The sequence below is a fragment of the Morone saxatilis genome, unplaced genomic scaffold (assembly GCF_004916995.1).
Source record: "Morone saxatilis isolate NCDOM2014 unplaced genomic scaffold, NCSU_SB_2.0 Contig11, whole genome shotgun sequence".
Classification (NCBI taxonomy): domain Eukaryota; kingdom Metazoa; phylum Chordata; class Actinopteri; family Moronidae; genus Morone; species Morone saxatilis.
In genome coordinates this window covers 1,806,987-1,828,507 of record NW_023339663.1, presented here as the reverse complement: position 1 = coordinate 1,828,507, position 21,521 = coordinate 1,806,987, and the positions used below count along the sequence as shown (strand labels likewise).

General features: G+C 39.7%; 2 protein-coding genes across 4 annotated transcripts in view; one reads left to right on the top strand and one right to left on the bottom strand.

Moving 5' to 3' along the window:
• Positions 1-3,842: 3,842 nt before the first annotated feature.
• Positions 3,843-14,789, bottom strand: dapk2a (death-associated protein kinase 2a). Of its 3 annotated transcripts, none has more exons than XM_035651833.1 (9): positions 14,739-14,789; positions 13,975-14,077; positions 11,390-11,611; positions 10,337-10,475; positions 7,865-7,994; positions 6,509-6,584; positions 6,240-6,392; positions 6,099-6,144; positions 3,843-4,774 (listed from the first exon to the last, which is right to left on the bottom strand). In XM_035651833.1, exons 1-9 carry the CDS (start codon positions 14,749-14,751, stop codon positions 4,121-4,123), a joined length of 1,536 nt encoding a protein of 511 aa, XP_035507726.1. In that variant the 5' UTR covers positions 14,752-14,789; the 3' UTR covers positions 3,843-4,120. The 3 variants fall into 3 exon arrangements, with proteins under 3 accessions (XP_035507726.1, XP_035507727.1, XP_035507728.1); XM_035651834.1 differs by lacking the exon at positions 14,739-14,789 and adding an exon at positions 14,293-14,727; XM_035651835.1 differs by lacking the exon at positions 14,739-14,789 and adding an exon at positions 14,175-14,266.
• Positions 14,790-16,410: 1,621 nt separating this feature from the next.
• Positions 16,411-21,521, top strand: part of si:ch211-112g6.4 (SH2 domain-containing protein 7) — a 6,956-nt gene continuing 1,845 nt past the window's right edge. The window contains exons 1-4 of the mRNA XM_035682163.1: positions 16,411-16,562; positions 17,744-17,833; positions 17,919-18,084; positions 19,586-19,828. Coding sequence (XP_035538056.1) covers positions 16,411-16,562; positions 17,744-17,833; positions 17,919-18,084; positions 19,586-19,828 — 651 coding nt within the window. The remainder of the gene's footprint in view (positions 16,563-17,743; positions 17,834-17,918; positions 18,085-19,585; positions 19,829-21,521) is intronic.

Below are 21,521 nucleotides of genomic sequence, written 5' to 3'. Positions count from 1 at the left end.
AATAAACTGAAAGTCACACAGAAACTATAAAAAACAAACTAAAACTAAACATTTTAAACAATAAAAACCCACTTTGGAAATGAACGGAAAACAAAAATTAGAGACAAAATAATAACTAATTAATGAAAACATAAAACTATAATAACTCAGGTCACGTTGGGTCTGAAGTTGGTTTTGTGGTTATCTCGACGATGCAGACTCCAGCTCAGCCTCAGTCCTAGATAAGTTCCTACTTTATCTGAGCAGCAGATTCCTTTACTGTTTGTACTGTAGGCGTTTTTTTATGGGGGAGGCAGAAAGATAACCTCACTTCAACCAGAGACATTACTATGGAAGCACATTTCTGACAGTGACATAAAAAAGTACGATGAAAACTTAGCCATGAACATAAAAGATAAAAACTCAAAATGATCAGAAATTATGAGATGAAAACTCAAAATTATTAGATAAAATTCAACATTATGAGACAAAAATACATAATTATGACATAAAAAGACATAACTATGTGATAAAAGTCATAATAATATGATAAAACACATTATGAGATAAAAATTTATAAATATGAAATCAAACATGACTTTTTTTCTCATTTAGTTAGCACCTTAAAGCTCTAGGGCCCCAGGGCTTGCTTCCCCTGTAGGGGGCGCCACAAACACGAAACGTTAATATGTCGTAATTAACTGCTCAGATTCGTACGAAATTCGTTTTGCACGATCCAGGGTCAAGACTCAGTCGATGGATGAAGGATAATGATCGATTAAAGTGGGCGACTTATTACAACAAATCTAAACTTTAAGAAATGTTCCAAAAATGGAAAATAAATCAAAATCAACACCCGTTTGCTCACAGCTACAGATCATTGTGACAAACGTTTGCCTCACTGCAACCTGTAGTCAGTGCAGAAGTCTGTCGCTCTGTATCAGAGGCAACCTTTAGCATCAGAAGAGCCACTGTGGCCAACAAAGAAAAATAATACAGATCTTAGCACAGTTCAAAAATAACCAGTAAGCCAGTGTTGTTGGCGGTGAAAGCAAATGAATGTGTGTGTGTGTGTGTGTGAATAAGGAAACTGAAGACTATCAGCCATGAAGTTAAAAAATATGTAGAAAGAGGCATCAGGACGTAACGTACGACTCGTATTTTAGTGGAGGAATTGTTAAAACTATTCTCTTTTATTTGGTGTTTAATAGCTACACAGTGTTATAACTGGAGACTGTGAGACTCACTTCACAACTGTTGTTCATTTCAGTATCAGTTTTTTGCACAGCCACTGAACAGGAGCTCCAGAGCCGCAGGTTGCCCACCCCTCATCTACACTGTAATCAATTCACATCTATACCTCCACCGGTCTGCTGGCGTGGGAGCGATTGTGCTGTGTCTGTTCAGTGAAATGAGCTCTAAATGTGCCACTTTGAGGCTCAGACTGATGTATCTCCTGTGCTGTTGGATTCGCCTTTTTAACTCTCACATTTGGAGAATGCATCAATTTTTACACCCAAATTTACACGTTTGAGCTGACTTATTCTCCAGAACGAAGCAGGTGGTTAAAAGTTTGATATGCAGAGTTTAAATACCTTTCAAGATGCAGTCTGATACTTGAAATGAGCATCCCATAAATACACACGTGCTCTCAGAATAGTAGTGAGTATCTACATATGGTGCGGCTCGCTCTGGGTGTTGATTTCAGGCGCTGAGCTGCCTCCCCTCCTCGTCTGAAGTCTCCGTGGTGTCCCAGCCGGTCATAGTCTCTGATCCGTTCCAGAGTATCCCTCCCTGGCCTGCAGCTCTCATCACTGCCGTCATGACTTACACCCCATGGCTGACACACTCGTTAGCTCCGTGATTCAGCAGCTGGCCCACAGTGACTGCTAGTTTGAGCTTTTAAATGGCGTTTCAAATGAATCACGATGGCAAATAAACGGCGAAAACAAGCTTATTCTGCATTACTCATCAGAAAATACTGCATCAGGGAACCAACACACCAAACTGCATTTAAGACTTATTTAATTATATTTAAGCAACTTTAAAAGTCCCCTCCAGACATGTTTTAAAGCTCCAGTGTGTAACAGTGAGGAGGATCTTCTGGCAGAAATGGAAGATAATATCAGAGGTATATTTTTTATTAGTGTAAAAAGGAATAGTTGTGTTTCTGTTATCTTAGAATGAGACGTTTTGTATCTACAGAGATAGCGGGTCGTCTTCAACGGAGTCCGCCATGTTGAACCGCCATGTTTCTACAGTGACCCAGAACAGATAAATACAGAAATGTTCACGTCCACTGTAGTTTCTCCCACACGCTCACGGCTTGTTCTCATTCACAGGTCGTCAAATACAGATGCGAATGGTGTTCAGTTAGTTGCAATCTGCAACTTCACCGCTAGAGGCCATCCTGCCACTGGACCTGTCACCATAAATACAAAGTAGACCTGCTTCATGGTTAATGGCACCTGTACTTGTATAGGCGCCTTCTAGTGATTCCGACACTCAAGGCTGTGTTGTCTCTGATGTATTTCTCCTGCAAAAATCCTATAATTTTCACATTAAAATCCCTAAAAAGTCATCTTCTATCTCATTAAAAATTATAGAAACTGTTAATATATTTTTGCTATTTGTTATTTTTGATGTCTCCTCCTTCACTGTAGTCTCAGTGTCGGTGCTCTGGTGGATCTCACTGTAGAAGTTACAATCTGGACCCGTGTTGACTTCCTGAACTATTTGTGATGTCACAAGACTTATTGTAGATATTGTAAATGTATAAGTAAAGATATTTTACTTCACCTTAAATGCCCCAAATGCTCCCAGCTTTAATTTGGATTCGGTTGCTTTCTAGAAAATGAATTGGACTGGAGTGAACACTGTGCTGCTGTTCTGTACATGCTGATACACGTGTATTCACGAGACTTCTGAAACCGCATCGTGGGTGCTTCAGTCTAGTGCAAATTTACAAAGCAAACAATATTGAGTAAGAGCGCTTGTGTAAAGATCAGCTGTCTGTCGAAGTATTGATCAATCTGAACTCATGAGTTACCTACTTTTTAGTGTTTGAATTTCATTTAAAGCTACAATCAACAAACAAAGCAACATTTCCTCACTAAACAGTGTATAAACTCTGGCTTCTATGTTGCGTATATGTAGTTGTGTTCTATATGCGTATCCCAGAATGTTTGTATTCAGCGGTAAAGTTTGTTCACCCGTCATATCCCCTTTGTGCCTGCGTCAGCGTTGGGCGTGCGTTGTCTGCCAGATTAGCTGTTCATCATCTGACGTTTAGTCCAGTCGAAAGCCACATTCTTTACCATCCATGTTTAGATCTTGTTCTGCTTTTAAACTCCAGATTTAGAAGGCCGGATGAAGGATTTTAGTCATTCGGACATCAGCTGCGATCTTAAACTTACTCAGGAGAAACAAGCGAGCTAACGTAGGAGCAGCTCGGCTCGCTAGCCCCTCCGAGTCCTTTGTCTGTCCAACAGCGTGGGAGAAGCAGTGATTTTTTAAGGTGGAGACTGCTTATATTCAGTGGTGTTTAGTGGTTTTAATCAGCGAGGTCTGTTTGTTTTGGATGAGGAGGAGACCTTCTGTGGATTATTGGTGCTCCGAGAAACCTCTCTGAACCATGGAACACTGAAGGAATCCTAGACCGGGAGAAGCTGACTGCAATAGACACCAAATGGTGGACAACAACTCCCATGATCCCACTGTTTCACAGCGTCATCTAACTTCATCTGTTGTTATTGTTTTGATGTGAGTGGCAGAAATTACATCAAATTATGTAAATGTCTGTGATTTTATCAACAGTTCATAATGAGTTTGCTTTTGATACTGACAGATACAAAACACACATCCATACTAACAAGTGTTTATACTGTTTTTATACTAAGCTATCATAGAGAAAATACACATATGAAAAAGCCTATTATCTCCAACACAGACAATAGACATCATTGGCTAAAAAGTTCTTTGCTTTTTGTTCAAATTATTATTTTCAGCTTGAAATGAGCTGTTTTTTTTACAAAAATAGCAGAATATTTCTGTTTTTCTGCCAAATCTTAACGTGTAGCACCAGAGATCCTCCTCGAGGGCCTTACACAGTCCTCTCTCTGCAGCCTCTTGTGACGACGGTTTATCTCTGCTGTCCACTTTCAAAGTCCAGGTTGATCCCGGACAGCAGTTCTCCTCCACAGGAGCGGTTCAGCAGCTCTTTCAGGGCCTCGTTCACGTCGTTGTTGAAGACGGTGGAGAAGCTGCAGTTGGGGTATCCTCCGCCGCCTCCGTCCGTGGGAAACGAACCCATCACCTCCTGCACCCATTTCAGCTCGTTGCTGAGCTCCAGACGCAGCGCATCGAAGTGGTTCTGCCTCTCCTGGTAGCGGCTGCTGATGGCCCCGAGGCTGGAGCTGAACGCCTGCATGTCGTCCTGCAGGCTCCTCTTGAAGGCCTCCACCTTGCGGAACTCGTAGCGGATCTGCGAGAGCTCGTGGCGCACGCCTTCGCTCTCCTCCTTGTACCAGGCCTCCTTCTCGTTGTATATAGAGACCATGGCATCGATGTCTTCCTGCAGAGAGTCGTGGGCTGCCGCCAAGCTAACGAACGAGCTCTCCATCTGGTCAATGTCCTCCACCACCTGGGCAAAGCGCTCAAAGTTTACATAGGTGTTGTTGGGTGGCATGCTCGAGTGGGACTTGATAGTGTACTCCCTCAGGCGCTTGGTCTTCAGCTGGCGCCGCTCCCGTTTCTTCGGCTCCCGGGCTTTATTCTCCTCCTTGTGCTCATTGGACTTTTAGAGGGGTTTAAAGAAGGGATAGTTAGTCACCACAGGTACAGAGAGCTCATGCAGTAGTGCATAAGGCTGCACAATTAAAGCTGCAGTCGGTCATTTTTATACAAATATTTTTTGTCATATTTGCTGAAGCTTTACTATATTAGAGTAGAACACGAGACAGATAATCTGTAAAAACATCAGGTTCTTCTGGTTCCTCCTACTGGTCCTAATGGTATTTATAAGAATCCACCGGGTCCCAACGAAAATAACCAATCAGAGCCAGAGATAGCATTTTGCTCTGTACAACATTAGCTAAATTAAGATGTGACTATATATACAGTATGTCTCTTTTATCTTTTAACCATGCTCGAAATGTGCTTGTCTTTTCAACACACATTAGCCTAGCACATAGCATATCTGAGTAAAGGGAACCGTACATACTTGCTGTAATCAAGCCTGTTAGGCGCCATAATGAGTTAAAACATGTGAGACAGCCTCTATAAAAACTGCCACTGCTCACCTGCCAGTTCAAAGGGTAAATAACTCATTAGCTCTAATCTTTGCACCAACAATATTAAGTTATAATAATGAACATGTGATAAACATATTTGTTTGTCCACATTTTGAGGTGTTTCAGCCTGAATTCATTGTTTTGGCCCATAAAGACATACAAAAGGCATAAAAATATACATTTCATTACAGAAATACTGAATTTAATTATTCTAAAGCTCAGACAATTTGCATAAGAATATTAAATATATTGCCACAAATTTCCATTTTTTTAAATCTAGAGCTGGAAACAAAATTAGCATTCTTGTTAAGTTGATTTGGCCGGGTGCGCTGGGACATTTTGGGACATGAATCAAAGCTCCAGTCTGGCAGCCTGCAGCAGGTTTGCCTCAGGACTTTGTTTGCTCTTGGCTCCATTTAATTAGTTCAGTTCAGGTCTCTGCTACTGATTTAAGCCTTCCCACTGCCTGCTACCACGACACTATGCATATGATGGTGTTAACTGTGAACGGGTGATGAGCTGTGTTGGGACAGAATAACCACATCGCTGTCTGTCTTTGTTGATATTACATAAATATGAAACACATATATACGTACAGTAAAACTTTAAGTAAGTCTTTTAATTAAGTTTCTTAGCAAAGATGTGAAATACTATCAAACAGTTCATTTAAAACATATTCAAAACATGTAGCCACACAAGGCTAGTAAAGGAGACCTGCTTCTAATTGACGTTTCGTGATAGATCTTTACCAAAAAAAAGTTATTAAATGCATCCATAATTCAGGCTGTAATACCACAGGATGCAGACAAAGTTAAATTTTAACTTTACCTTGATCCATGGATGATTGAGAGCATCTTGAATTGTTAATCTTTTCCTGAAAGATAAAGCAGAAAATCCAATTAATGTTACCAAACCATTATAAACACCCCGAGGTAAACGTCGATCACTATGTTTTGCTCCAGCTCTTACTTTTTATCTTTCTCCAGCAACTGGCTGATGAATTTCTTGGCCAGCGCGCTGGTGTGACAGAAGAACTCCTCGTCAAACTCATAATTTATGGCTGAAATGTTCCTCAGTGTGTCCTGTTTGGTCTCCCCCAGGAAGGGTGAAGCGCCGCTCAGCCTGGAGCCAAACATAAAAGGAGGAGCAGTTTATCTTCCTGTTTGTAGGACGCTGCAGTATTATATATGGTATATGTGTAAGTCTAAGACTGTGTACTGTAAGTGATGTTCACTTGCAGGATGTAGGTGATGACACCAATGCTCCACATGTCTGCTTCTAGTCCCAGAGGCTCATAGTTGACGATCTCCGGAGCTTAAGAGGCAAACAGATGACAGAAAGTAGCTGAGAAATTTGACAAACATCAGCACATGAACATCTCATATAACAATTTATGGATCGTTTTACACAGATCAATTCCTGCGGTCATCTAAGGCAGGGCTCCCACGTTAAGAAATCATTTTCCAGGAGTTATTTTTTTGGCCTTTTCATGGCTTTATTGGATAGGACAGCTGTGGAAAGACAGGAAAGGTGGGTAGAGAGAGAGAGGACTTGCAGCAAAGGGCCGCAGGTCGGATTCAAACCCGGGCCGCAGCAGCAACTCCTCATATGGGTCACCAGCTCTACCGACTGAGCTGACGGGGCGCTCCTTCCTGGTGTTTTTCTTGTCGATACAGGACAGCGCTCGCTCACAGACGGTGGTCAGTGTTTATCACAAACTCTGTGTCAGCTCGATTTCGTGGCACAATTGGCTGTTCTCACCACATTTTTCCACATTCCGGACAGACCTTTCTCACAGCAGCCATTTTGACATGTAACAGTAGGCTAAACACAGGTGGTACCAGTAAATACTAACTAAGGCTTCATTCCATTTAGTGTAGCAGAGCCTTTCCGACAAGCCAACATGGCCCCTGACTCTGTTTAACCTGAATGGAACGTGACCTTAATTGGCAACACCTCTGTTTATCCTACTATTTCAACGGCTGCTGTGAAAAAGGCCTATCGACTACAGCTTTCCTCAACAAAAAACAACAACTGAAAAACCTTTTAAACTAACATTGCCGACTATCTACTATCTATCTATCGACAACTATCTAAAATGAAGACAGATTCAGAAACTATTTTCGTAATATGACAGGAAGTTTCCAGACGAATCTCCATGTGGGTGCAGCCAGAAATTTAAGCAGAGTCGGACAGAACATTTTCCATTTCCTGTCTGCTGGAAGACACTCAGGTAGAGACGACCACTCACATGGACGAGCGAGATATGGACAGAAGTTGTGATCACGAAGCCTAATATACAGTATTACTCTACAGTTCTGTGGTTTTAATGGTAAAAAAATATTAAAAATTGATTATATCAGAAAGTAAATGACCTTCAACTAAATAGTTTATGTTGCTTTATGTTTCCCTTTGAGAGTGGATCTAAAGCACTCTCAAAATAATGTGTGGACATTATCAGCCTGGACGGACATTACTGTAAAATTACAGCAGCTATGGACATTGGAGAGATTCCATTTGTTTTTATTGTTTTTAAATATCCTTGTTGAAAAAGTTCAGAATCAAAGAAGAAGTAACAAATGCACTCGTCTTACCTACAAACTCCGGCGTTCCAAAGATGTTTTTGAACTCAACCCCAGCTTCAATCTTGTGTGCGAGACCGAAATCAATGAGTTTAATTCTGGGCAGCGGCACGTTCTTGTCCAGCAGCATAATGTTCTCAGGCTGCAGACGAGAGAGAGAGACACTTACTGAGAGCTACAAATGAAGCATTTAACTGTATCTTATAATATTTAGAGATTCATTCAGGTGCAGAACTGTCTGTGTGTTCATTTCTACCACAAACAATGCACCAACAGAAACATCACCACTAGAGATCAGTGAGGAATACAATTTGAGATTAAACTCAGCTAATTGCTCCATCTAGTGGAACAAATCCCCTTTATGTATTTACCTCATTATACCCTCCACCTGTAAGACCAGCGGCTCTGTTCACTACAGTCTCAGGTTCATTACAGTATGTGGTCAGTGTTTAGGAGACACTGTGTTAATTTGATTCCTTTAAGAGCTTTCCTCTAACATTTACTACAGTTTCCCTCTAACATAAGCTACTGTTAAAAGAAGTAGAAAGTGTGAGTGGAAGTATTTATTAACCACAACAACAAGACATTTTTCCACTGGGCTGCTGTGAGAATTCTGTCACATGTGCAGTCGAGTTAAAACACAACATTTTCCAGGATATTTGGTCATTTTAGTCAGTTTCCAGGTGTTTCCATGACCGGAAAACTAGTCTCCACATTTCCAGGTTTTCCAGAATGCGTGGGAAGTTTCTCTTCTACTATCTGGCAAACTAACAACAGACTAACAACAGTATCCACTCTAACCGAAACTCTAAACATTTCTGATTTATTGGTTCAAACATCAAACATCTAATCTGACCGCCTGGTAGAAAACCCTCGACCCACACGAGAACAGAAAGGATTCACACATCTCCACACCTACTTCAACTTATTCCTCCCGTTTATTTGACCTTTATGTGACCAGGAATATTACCACTGAGACTCCAAATCTCTTTTACGAGCGAGTCCTAGCCACATAAAATGTACAATCTATGAAACTCTTAAACTTTCAATATGTGCAATAATAACCGCTCTCACTCAGTTTTACTCGTCTGTCCTCTCACAAACTTCAAGAGTTACACTTTACTTTGTATAATAACATTAATTAGTAAAGTATTCTATATTTCCTCATTCGGCCTTCGAGATTTTAGCCAACATGGATGACAAAAGAAACATCTTCAACTGAGCAAACTCCATCTGCTGAAGAAGATATGATCGACAGCGGCGGACCCTGAGTGAGATAGTTGTCTCTGGTTTTTATCCATTATCATGGTGAAGAACTAACTTCATCAGAAAATAAACAAACACCAAAAGAAAGGAAGGAAAAATAAACAAACTGTCTGCAAACACACACACACACACACGTTCTTAAACAGTCGCAATAACAGAAACTGTCACATGTCCGACAGCTGTTTGTCACTTACTGATATGACCTCAGGATCAGACAGAGCGCTGCGTCTTAACACCATTATTTACAGATTTCGTTGTTGTTGTTTGTTGGCATAGAGTCACAGTGACATGTCATTCAGACAGCGGGCAGACGAGCAGTCAACAGGCAGACACACAAAGAGACGTCTGATCCTTCGACCTCATTCTCACGTTGATGTTCAAATCCCAAGAAATGAACTGTTCTGATAAGTTTGTTGTATTTCTGGGAGAAACAAACAACGCTGAGTCATCCTGAGCAACAGACCCATGAAGCATGAAACGAGCTTTTGTCTCTTTAAGAAAATGTCACATCTATGACTGAGTTCACCGTGAGGTCGCCGCGCGTGTCGGTGTGACCCTTTGACCTCCATATATGTGACATTTTCTCTTTCCATCGTTCCCATTATTTGTTTTTAGAATTTATATTCTAGGATTCACTAATGGTTTCTTGTTTTTGCTTCTCTCTCAATCATATAATCAGATTAGATTATATGTTTTAGATTAATTACAGTGATTGGATTATTACATTCTAGCTTTATATGAATTTAAACTCACCCTTTCATATACTATTAAAATAGAATGTGTTCTATTTGGCTCAAAATAATGGCAAACGTGTGCAAACAGTTGATAAGTAGAGAGCAATCATCTGTTGTTTGGCTGCTAACAGCAAAGATGATATAAAAACGTAGAGAAACTGCTGTATGCATTTTTTTGTTAAGTATGATGTAAGAATATTAAATAGATTCAGAATATGTCTCTTTCTTAAAGTACTTGAATGTTGTAGGGGCTCCTATCAGATCACAGCAGTGGCCCCGAGACAGTTTGAGTTTGAGACGCCAGCCTTAGTGTTTAAGGGGCGTAAGCAGTGCTAATAAGAAACAAACAGCCCCCCGCCTCCAAGTTCAGATCAAGTGGGATTCATCATTCAGCCCACCTGAGTAAGAGCAGATCTGGATGGTTATATTTTCTCTAATGTTAAATATGAGAGAAATTCCAGAGAATGTCGTGTGCAGAACAAACCTTGAGATCAAAGTGTGCTATTTTTCTGGCGTGGAGGTAGTTCACACCCTCCAGGATTTGCTTGATGAACTGAGTGGCTTCCTCCTCGCTCAGAGACTCCTTCTGTGCCAGGAAGTCAAACAGCTCGCCTCCAGAGACCCTGGAACACAGACACGTATCACCGACCGCCTCCTGATTGATACATAACTCAGTGTAGAGCGAGGCAGGAACTATAACATAACTACTGTATTCACATGTGTTCAAAATATCCCCTCTAATATATGAATATAAAACTTATTTACAGGATATTTGGTCGTTTTAATCAATTTCCAGGTGTTTCCATGACTGGAAAACTAGTCTCTTAATGTCCAGATTGAAGCACACATTAATAAAACGTGTAGTTACTGAATTATTTGGTTCACATGGCTCAATAAACTGTTTGATGAGTTCAAGGAAATGATAAAACAGAGGGGTTGGGGTTGAAAGCAATCATTACAGAGCCATTCAAAAGCAACATACTGTGACTTGCTCCAGGTAAAGTGCATCATACAGGATATTATAACATTTTCACAATTTTTCTGACCTCAGTTATAGTGAAATAAAATTCCAGTAGAGGTCCTGAAAGGTGTGTGTGTAATGTTTAAGAGGATCTATCGTCAGAAATGGAATATGATATTAATGACTGTTTTCATTAGTGTATAATCACCTTAAAATAGGAATCATTGTGTTTTTGTTACTTTGGAATGAATCTCTTATTTTCCAGGTATTCCAGGTTTTCCAGGGCACAACCTGATATAACCTTTCAGAACTGGCAATACAGTGAAATATGACTCAGTCTGACCCTCTGTCCCCGTCTCCAGACTCTTCCTCCAGGCTCATTCATTATTCAGGAACTCTTAGGAAGGCTTGTCTTCCTCCATGCATCCACCAGATGCCCTCAAACACCCTCACCTGTCCCCCCTCACCTGTCCCCCCCAGCCAGACTCTCTGCCTGTGAGCCTATGTATCATCCTTTCCTGTTAAAATCCCTGAACTGTTCCTGGTTCCTGCCCCGTCTGATCCCCGCTCACTCACAGCTCCAGGATGAGCACCACGTCGGTGCGGTTCTCGTAGACGTCGTGCAGCGTGACGATGTTGGGGTGCTGGATCTGCTGCAGGATGTCCACCTCCCGCTCTATCTCCTCCCGCCGCACTCCCCGAGAGCTCGCCATGCTCTGCCGCTTCTTGATGAACTTGGCAGCGAATTCCAGACCTGTGCTTTTCTCTCTGCATTGCTTCACGATGGCGAACTGCCCGCTGAAACACGGGAAGAGAATTCTTTGAGTTATTGTCTAAAGTTTAGATGAATTCCTTCTGGATATAAGATCATCATAAATTTACCAGAGTCTGATTTTATATTGATCAATAAGCAATAAGAAATCAGTTATTAATACCTAATGTGTCCACCAGAGAGCACTGTTTATCATTAAGCACATATTGGTCACAATTATATTCCACAAAATACCCAAGGATTTTTTTATGTGTCTGTTAAAAACTTTATTAATAACAGCATTAACAGCTAATATATCATAATGTGATAAAAAAAAAAAAAATTAAATATCAACATGAGTATTGTATCTTCAGCTCTGGTCGGGCTGTAAATAAAAGGCTAAATTTACTTTTTGTCTCCACGGCCAGTTTGAAAAGGAATAAGGAAGATCTCTGGTGACGAAAAGCCCAAAAGATTCAGATTAAGGTTCTTTAAACTTTATTTGAAGTGTTTGTATCGACTCCCATCACTAACATAAAGGAGTGTTTATGATGTTTATGTTGTATGTTTTATATTTAGTGTCATTCAGTCAGTTAAAGGAGCAGTCTGTAGGATTTAGTGGCGTCTAACGCTGAAGTTGTGGAAAATTATAAAGGAAAACTGGACGAAGAAGAAATATAATAGAAAATAGAAGAAAATAAAATTGATAATTACATTTTCAGAATTGCTCTACAAAGTGGTTAATTAAAAAAAAATCATTTTCAGATGATCTCTCCTCATTAAAGCCTCGACTACTGGATGTTTTTTGGTAGAAACTTCTGTGTGAAATAAAGTGTATATTTCTCTCTCTGAGCTAAAACAGGTTAAACTCAACATTCAACACACAACTTATAAAAAACATCCATACATTTGTCTGACTAAACCAAACTAAACTAAACTACACTAAACTAAACTAAACTAAACTAAACTCAACTCAACACTTTCCTCCAGCGAAGACTTCTGCTTTAATTTTCAGTTATTTTGAACTTTTGCACAGATTGGCCTGATGGAGGCGCTTCAACCAAAGGAGAAAGTTTCAAACAATTAAAAGGGTTCATTCTTATGGTTTTACCCTTTTCAAAACATAATAATTACTTTACTTATTACTCCTTGCCAACAGTAATTAGTTACACTACTACTCCCCCCAAAACATTGGTAATTGTGTCCGTTCTCCCCAAAATTCAACGATTAAAATCCAGTTTTGTTTGTTAAAATCACAGTAATGTGAATAATCAGCTGCTCACATATGTTAGTAATTAGTTATATTACTAGTTACTGAGGAAAATACTATTATTACTAGTAATGAGTTACTCTCACTGCTCGTGACTGACCCAGGGTACATAAGGTTGTCATGCAGTTGCCCTGTTGGGGTATTATTTGCTGAATGTTTGCCCCACAGTGCCACAGGGCCGTGTTGGGACTGAACCTTTCCACCACTTCAGTCTATTCATAGCGCCGCACTCAGCGATAAGCCTGCCACTCACATAGACACTCACACACATCCAGATCCAAGCAAACACTTCATGTCAATCGCAGGGTTTGATGTGGTTGAGGGTTGAATATTTTAAAGGTTATATCATGTGACTGTACAGCTGCATGTGTTTGTTTTCTCCGGCTCACTCTCTGGTTCAGTTTTGTAAGCTAACACTCGACTTCCTCATCTGCAGCCAGTCTGGTAGAGTAGATTTAGCCACGGCTAAAGATAGAAGACTCCTTTAAAAAGAAGCTTGACTTGCACAACAGTTGTCTCCACCTGACGACGACACAGCAGCAAAATTGGGACTAAAATACAACTTTATTTCTGTTTCGTTCTGAATATTTCAGTCTAAGTGATACATTATTATTCAATTTATGCAGATCTCTACTACAGAAACACCCTCTACTGGGTTCAGAGTGGTTTTTCTGTACATCACTATTACTGATATCTGACTGTAGTACAATAATGAAATAATATGGTCATAATTAGGCTGTTACATCTTTTACTTTTAATTTCTGCCTTTCCAAATATTTATTTATAGACATAGACGAATGGATTATCTTGAATTCTAATTTCCCCTGACTGGATTTCTTCATACATTATTTCTTAATATACAAAAACATTTGAATAAAAAACGGAAAATACTGAAATAAATGGACAAATGAAATACATAAAATGTATAGAGTTGGATTATCGGTCATAGTTTTTAGTTGTAGTTCAGTTTCTAGACAAGATTTGGGTTATTTTTAAAATTACTATTTGTGTCCTTATGTTGTTTTCTATATATGCAGGAAACACCGGATTCTGATTAACAATAAACAGCCCACCATTATTAGTAATATTAGATTGAATTAAAAACAGATGAGATAACACATAATGCATGCATGTCTGTACCTTCCCAACTCTTCACCAATTTCATAGAAATCCTCCACTTTCTGTTGTTTGAATAGGTCCATGTCTGCAGTCCTCACTGATGTTTGAAGTTCATTTTCTTTACCTGCAATAACACATTTACAGTTATTTTATCATCTGAGGGAAGAAAAACGCTTCCACACAAACAAATAATAAGTTTATGGAAAGTGTCTGTATGTTGCCTTTAAAGTGGGAACAACCGAGTGGACACAGTCTGAAGTAAGAAACTATCACTGTCACAGGTCATAAATAACACACCAGCTGTGCCAAATAACACCATGTGAACCTAAACTGTCTCACCGTGTTATAAAGTCTTTATCGTAAACACCATGTCCTCCTCCTGTCCTCTGTGTGTCTCCAGTGTTGTGTTCAGGCCACCAGGACTCTGCCATGTCCCACCACATTCCGCTCACCAGCACGGAGAGAGCGTCGTGCAGAACTCCATTTAGAAAACCGCTAATTTAACGCGACACTGATTATACTGAAACTAGGCTAACGTTGCATAAAATTAGTAGATTTGTTTCCTATTCCTAGTGTACAGTTCAGTGACAACAGCGCCAATAAAGCAGCTCGTTTGAATTACATTTAAACTTTCCATTTCTTCATACAGCTTCTCACACCATTACACAAAGTAGTGTGGAATCGTATTTTTAAAAGATTTTAGGTCTATTTATTTAAAGCCGAATCGTAAACTAAACCGTACAAACTCAGGAGATGCATTCAAAAGAGTTAATTCTGGTATTTACCTGGGCAACACATTCAAGTAAAAAGTTTCTTTGCGATAATATAAACGAGGTTTGGCGTCAGCGTCTCGGTGCGCGCGCCCTGCCTTATAGCTCGACCATCTGTTCAGCTCGCGCGTGACACTGTGACACCTGTTGTCTCGCGCTCCGGTACACTGAACTCTGATAATCAATCAATAATACATGTATTATTTCAATAAGGCTGATTAATGTTCACATTTACTGGTTTCATTTATCTATTTATTTATTTCACTCTTTGAAAACTGTTCAGGAAATACAAATTCTGATCAATAAAAACCTTCACAGGATATTTACATTTTCCCCTTCAAATAAATGTTATTACCCTTTTCTCATTACTTTGCTAAGGCCTTCTTCATTTTAGATTTTAGGTTGAAAACTTAAAATAATATACACAGTAGTTGATTCAGTTCTGTGAATAAAAGCCGGTAAATGTAAAGTAAATTGTCTAATAGCAACAGCATAAAGTGTCAGGATTAATAAAACACTGACTGTCAAAAACAGAAGTCTATTAAGTCTGTATTGATTGTTAAAAATTATAATTGAAAATGTAAATGAAATACATAATACATACAGATAATTGTATAAAAAGTATCGTCTCACAATTCATCCAAATCACTCGTTTTACACAAAAGTTCACTATTTGGGTTCATTGTACAGTTTTTAATATAATATTTAATATCTGTGAAATTGTCGTCAGTTTATTAAATGTACTGAGTTCTTACTGCAGCGGCCCGGGTTTGATTCCAGTCTGTCTCAAGCTGTCGCTGCCAATGAACAACAGTAAAGGTTAAAAAAGGGCCAGAAAATCATTTACAAACACAAAAAGCTGCTAATGTCTAAATCTAATCTAATGTGCAGACACATTTTCTGAACATATTCACGCTCACAAGAGAATAAACTGATGTTCATACAAAGGTGTTTGTATTAGAGGTGTATTTTAGTGCTGCGTTAGGGAGGCCAATGTTGGTCAACTACTGGATAGACTGACATTGGGATTGTGAGCTTCAAATGAATCTGGGTCAGACATTCATGGTCTCCAGAGGATGAATCATACTTGCACCACCATGAGGTTGACATTTGTCATTCTGAGCAACATGTCTCAATAAATATTGAATATATCATTAAGGAATTTAGTTCATGTTCCCCTCAGGATTGAACTGTAAGAACTCTGGCAACTCTGGACTTTCAACCATGTAGTTGCCCCCATCATCACATTTACTGTGCAATTACTTTGATTTATGACCAAATTTCCTCCATAATCAATGTGGTTAACCCTATATTTGAATGTCTTACCTTTCTGGAACACACACCATGTTCATACCCTCCCTACATCAGATCATCCATTTGTCAAATAGAGGAAAAACTAATTAATTGAACTCAAATGAAAACAAACAGAATGAAATAACGCACCAAGCTTGTTAATAAGTTCAATCTGGGACAAGGAACAGAGATAGTAAAATGAAACTGGCAGGCCAATGAGAGGCAGAAGAGCCATTGGTAGATAAACTGAAACAATACCACTATTCAGATGAGAGCGACGCCCAACGGTCATAGTCAAATGAGAGAGCTTGTCTTCCTTCTGAGCATTCACCTGTGCGCAGAGCACGCATGGTGTGCCTCCACTGCTCCATCAGCTCCTGACAAACCTGTGAGGATGGAGAAGAAGCCGGGCGTCGACCTCCACATGGAGACTTCCGAGGGAGGCCTGAAGGAGCTGGTGCTGCGCTGGTTCACCGAGACGCAGGCGCCGCTCATCGTCAACAACGGGAACTTCCCGGACTGGTTTCAAGGCTTCGCTGCGAGAAAGTAAGCAGCACAGTGCGGTGCTACAGGATCTGTGGGGAAAGGAGAGGAGGGAAGTGGGATGAGGATGAACTGGCTTTGACCCTGTGGTTTATAGCATGCTGTGGTATTTTATTTACCTTTATTTGAATAGAATTGTGTAGATATTTCTGCCATCAACATCATGTTGTTTCCACGTTTGTTTATCTGTCAGCTACTGAGGACACTGAGGTCATGTGGTGGACAGTAAATGTATTAAAGTACTCAAACTGACTACAAGGAGCTTTTAACTGGTTATAAAACGGTCTCAGTTTAACACTGAAGCCTCTATAAGACCTCCATAAACAAACGAGGCCATCAGAGACAAGATTAGTTACTCTTAATGTCTGACACCGGGTCGGTTTCCCCTTGAAATCAATGAAACGAGGAGACAGAAACACTACAGCGGTTGTCCACAGGGGGCGCCAGAATGAACATAAACTGAAAGTTGCTGCTTTACTAACAAATATGATGCAGCTGAACTTTAATCGTAATCATTCCAGGAGAGTATTGTACTTTATTGAACTCCACTACATTCATTTGACAGTTTTAGTTACTAATTGCTTTAGTTACACTACACAGTATATGATGTACTCACTGCGATGGATTAAACTACCTAACGGCGTAGAAAACAGTTAAAACTAGCCCCACCTTGACTCGATACAACAGTAATAAGATAAGCAGTAACTAGCTGGCTAATCTAATTTAACCATTAGCCAGCCAACTAACTACCTAGCCAATGATTGATGTAGATCAGTTAGTTAGAGTTCTGCAGGCTGTAGCTGGGTGTGTTTTATTTAAAGTGAGTTAAATTAATCTCTCCAATGGAAGCCCATTTCCAGTAAAGGATTCTGTAAGTCATTATAATGAGAAACCTTCTCCAACTATTGACTTCACATCTCAAAATAATGGCTCTGTGATACTAAAGTAAGTTGCTAAGTCATTATAATGAGAAAGTTTCTCATTATAATGACTTACAGGATCAATGACTGGATGTAACTGAACGTATCGCCAGTGGATCTCTGTTTTCTCTGAGCGACGTGTGCTGATGTGTGACTTTAGAAGACTTACGAGTTGAACGAAGGTTTCATAACACAGCAGCTGTATTTTTAAATCTAATTTGCCTGTTAGTCTGTTTATTGGTTCTGTCTCCCTCTCTGCCCCAGGGACACGGAAGATCTACTGAGAGATAAAGCTCTGGGCTGTTTTCTCATTCGCCTCAGTGATAAAGCCATCGGATACATCCTGTCCTACAAGTGAGGCAAATCAAGTCTGTTAAACCTTTGTGCAATTTATTCTTTACTGCCTTCATTCACCGGCCGTGTCTTTTCCTCTAAAAAGGGGCCACGACAGGTGCCGGCATTTTGTCATCACCCAGAATCAAGACGGACAGTTCGTCATATCTGGAGACTGTCAGACGTACGGCAGTCTCACAGAGCTGATCGAGCATTACAAGGTCAGCCCCATCCAGCCCTTTGGAGAATACCTGACCTCCAGCTGTTATGAGGTGAGAAAGGTTTGATCTGAAGGAATACAGATTACAGTAAATGTAATTTTATTCACTATTTTTCTGTAGCTGGGACTCTGGGGATGGTTCATGTCAGTCGGTCGATCCACCACTTTTATTCAGACTGAAACTGTAACAACTATTCAATAAATTATCATGACATTTTGTTCAGACATTAATGGTCCTTAGAGGATGAATCCTATTGATTTTGGTGGTTCGCTGACTTTTCATGTGGCGCCATCTGCACAACAAAGTTACAGACTATCTAGTAAAATAGGAGGAACAATCTGAGGCCCTCTGAGTTCGGAGTACAGCTGAACTACGTTGGTGTCACTCATGCAATGTGAGGCTTTTTACTACACTCAGGACTGAGAGTGCTTCAGGTGCTGTGATTAAAAGTAAAATATTTCCAATGTGTGAGAGGGATAGGCTCCTCATTTTGTAGCACTGGTTCCCAGATGATGTATCCTAATTACTTTTCCTCAAGCACCATGTGGTTCACAATTCTGGTGTTTCTTAAATGTTGAACTATTGAATGAACTGCCATTGAATCTGAAAGTTCAAACAGCATGTTAGCATGGTGACAACGCTGTGCCTCGTACATTGAAGCCCACAGACGTATAAATAAGACCTGGATACGGTGAAATATTCCCTATAGACCACCTTTATAAGAGATGTCTTTAAAACTGTTGTCAGGACACCTCAAACTCCAAGTAAGATCAATTATTACTCTATTATGATATTTTCATCCATGGAGGCTTTATCTCACAGCCTGTGAGCTAACAAGAATCTGCTAATATGGCTGTAGACTCTTCCAATCTGTTGCCATGAAATAATCAAAGAGGCACCAGATTGATTTTCTGTTGTACTGCCTTTTTTTGGTGCACCTTCATGACCTTGCCCCCAGTTACATTTCAGACCTCCTTGTTCCTCATTCCACTCCTCGGCCACTCCGCTCCTCAAATCTCAGCCTTTTATCCGTTCCACGCTCTAACTGTAAATCTAAAGGTGACCTTTGCTGTTTTAGCCCCAATATTGTGGACCAGTCTTCCCCATTCACTCAGATTCACTGAATCTGTGGACGGTTTTAATCCTCTACAGGCCTTTTTATAGATCTCCTTGTTTTGTTCTCTCATCCTGTTGTACTGTCTTTTAATTTATCCTTCCCTCTTGTTTTATCTTCCTTATGTTTGTTTGATTGGGTATGGTTATGTTTATTTGTTGTTTGGAAAGCACTTTGGGTCTCTGTGTCAAAAAGATGCTATATAACTAAAGCTTTACTTACTTACTTACTTACTTATTGTAACAGGTTAACATTAAAACACAATACATTGTTGGGTCAGTTGGTGCACTACAGTAGTCCAGTTTCTAAATCTGAAAGATCATAATTGCTGTTCCACTAATCTAATTTGACTGGTGCCTGCATCATTTACATGTCTCACTTGTTTTCCTCGTTGGAGCCCGATTGAATAGAGAAAATAACACAGGTTGTTATTTTCAGGAAAACTCGGGTGAGGTGTATGATGTGGTCAATTACAAACCCAGAGCGAAGCCTGGGGTGAGTGTTCAAGCTCTGCGGACTCTGTGGGACCAGAAGAATGTTCAGCACAGCGACGCAGGCAACACTCAAAAGATTCAGCAGCAGAAGGATTCTCCAACAGGGCATCCACCTGCACTACCACCCAAATCCACCAACAGAAAGCTGACGGGAGCAGTGTCTGTAGACACAGTGTCCCTCTCACAGGTATGACGTCATTAGACCTGATCGATTATTAGTGTGTGTTTGTTGAAGCAGAAGAAAAAGATTGAATTACGTTTTCCTGTTGGACACAAGATGTTTCCTCCTGTACTGTAGAGTCTCAGTGTCTGTGCTCTGGTGGATCTCACTGTAGAAGCTGGATACTGGACCAGGATTGACTCCCTGACTATTTGTGATGTCATAAATCATGCTTGTAAGCCCTGCCCCTTAAAATCAGACATTCAATGAGCTCAGAGAAACTTTCTACTTTCAGCAGATTAATTTCTGAAAGAAAATATCCTTCTAGAGTCAAACTCTGCACAGACAGCATTCAAACATCAGACTGTAGGAACAAGAACAAACACTGATTTCTGACTGCAGGGAGCTTTTAAAGTTTAAACTGCAAAAAAAGGAATCTTAGGAAAGTAAAAAAGAAATTTTTCTGAGAAATGAAAAATAATCTTGTCAAGCATGTTCTGCATTATGAAAATAATCTGGTTTTAAGAAAATATGTCAAACTGTGTTTCTAGGTTCTTCATTTAAGAGAAAGTCACTTATTTTTATTATGCTGTTTGAAGAAATTGTGTCTTATTATTATTGTAAGATTTTTGGGCTAATTATTAATCTTAGATTAAAGATACAAATTCAGCTATTTTTTAATAAAGTTTTCATTGCTTGTAATAAGCACAGCTTGCTTAAATTTTTATAATTTTTTCTAGTTTTAAGGCTCATTACAGTCTTTCATTGGCTGATTTTTCTGCTCAATACAAGAAAATGTGATTATATTTCAGAATATTTGGGTTGGGATGTTTTTGCCATGTGCACGTTAATTCCTCTATTATTGTTATACTTTTCTTAAAAACATTTCAGTGAGTATTTATGAGCATAAACACTATAGCATAGTCTTTTTAGGACACTATGGAGTTGTTTGAATATTTGCAGATATTTCAGCTCTATAAATGTAAACTCAAATATACCAAAGTTGTCTCTGAAATCCTCTTCATTCTGCCATACGTGTTCAATTGATTAACATCATTTTCATTCTCATCAAACCATTCAATGACCCCTCGTGTCCTGTATGAAAGCATCTACATTGGTCATGTTTCTCCACTCATTCATTCAGGTCTTTCCTTTAATTTGTCACCTCTCTGTGGTTTGTTGTAGCTGAATACTCCTTTATAAATCTAAACACCAGCAGACTGTAAAAAACAATCATCAGATTGAAATACTGCAAACCAACACTTTCCTTCCTTCCTTCCTTCCTTCCTTCCTTCCTTCCTTCCTGCATCGACGTCCCACAGACGCCCTTACACAAAGAGAGTCGCATCCAAACGCAGACATCAGACCAAACTGAATTAATAAGTTATAAATAGGTTAATGAGTCCATGTGAGTTATAAACATGAATATTTATCTGATTGCTCTGTGGTTAGGTTGCGTCACAGAGGAGAGATAATATCTTTTTGCAGGACAGTTTCATTTGCATTGACAGCATTAACCGCTGACTCCTGCCGGCACAACTCTTACTACAACAAACCACTGACAGTATAAATAATGGACAGAGCTTCTGGGTCTGTAAAGTGAAGCCAATGAGGAAATGTCTTAAACCTGCATTCTCTGTAACAACCAGCAGGGGGCGACTCCATGGGTTGCAATAACACACAGATACCATTCAGTCTTATGGAGAAATGAGTCGACTTC

Coding starts and splice junctions, on each gene's coding strand:
- dapk2a (XM_035651833.1), bottom strand. Junction 10,476..11,389: donor GTGGTGCTCATCCTGGAGCT/GTGAGTGAGCGG, acceptor TCTGTGTTCCAG/GGTCTCTGGAGGCGAGCTGT. Junction 7,995..10,336: donor TAGCACACTTTGATCTCAAG/GTTTGTTCTGCA, acceptor TCTCGTCTGCAG/CCTGAGAACATTATGCTGCT.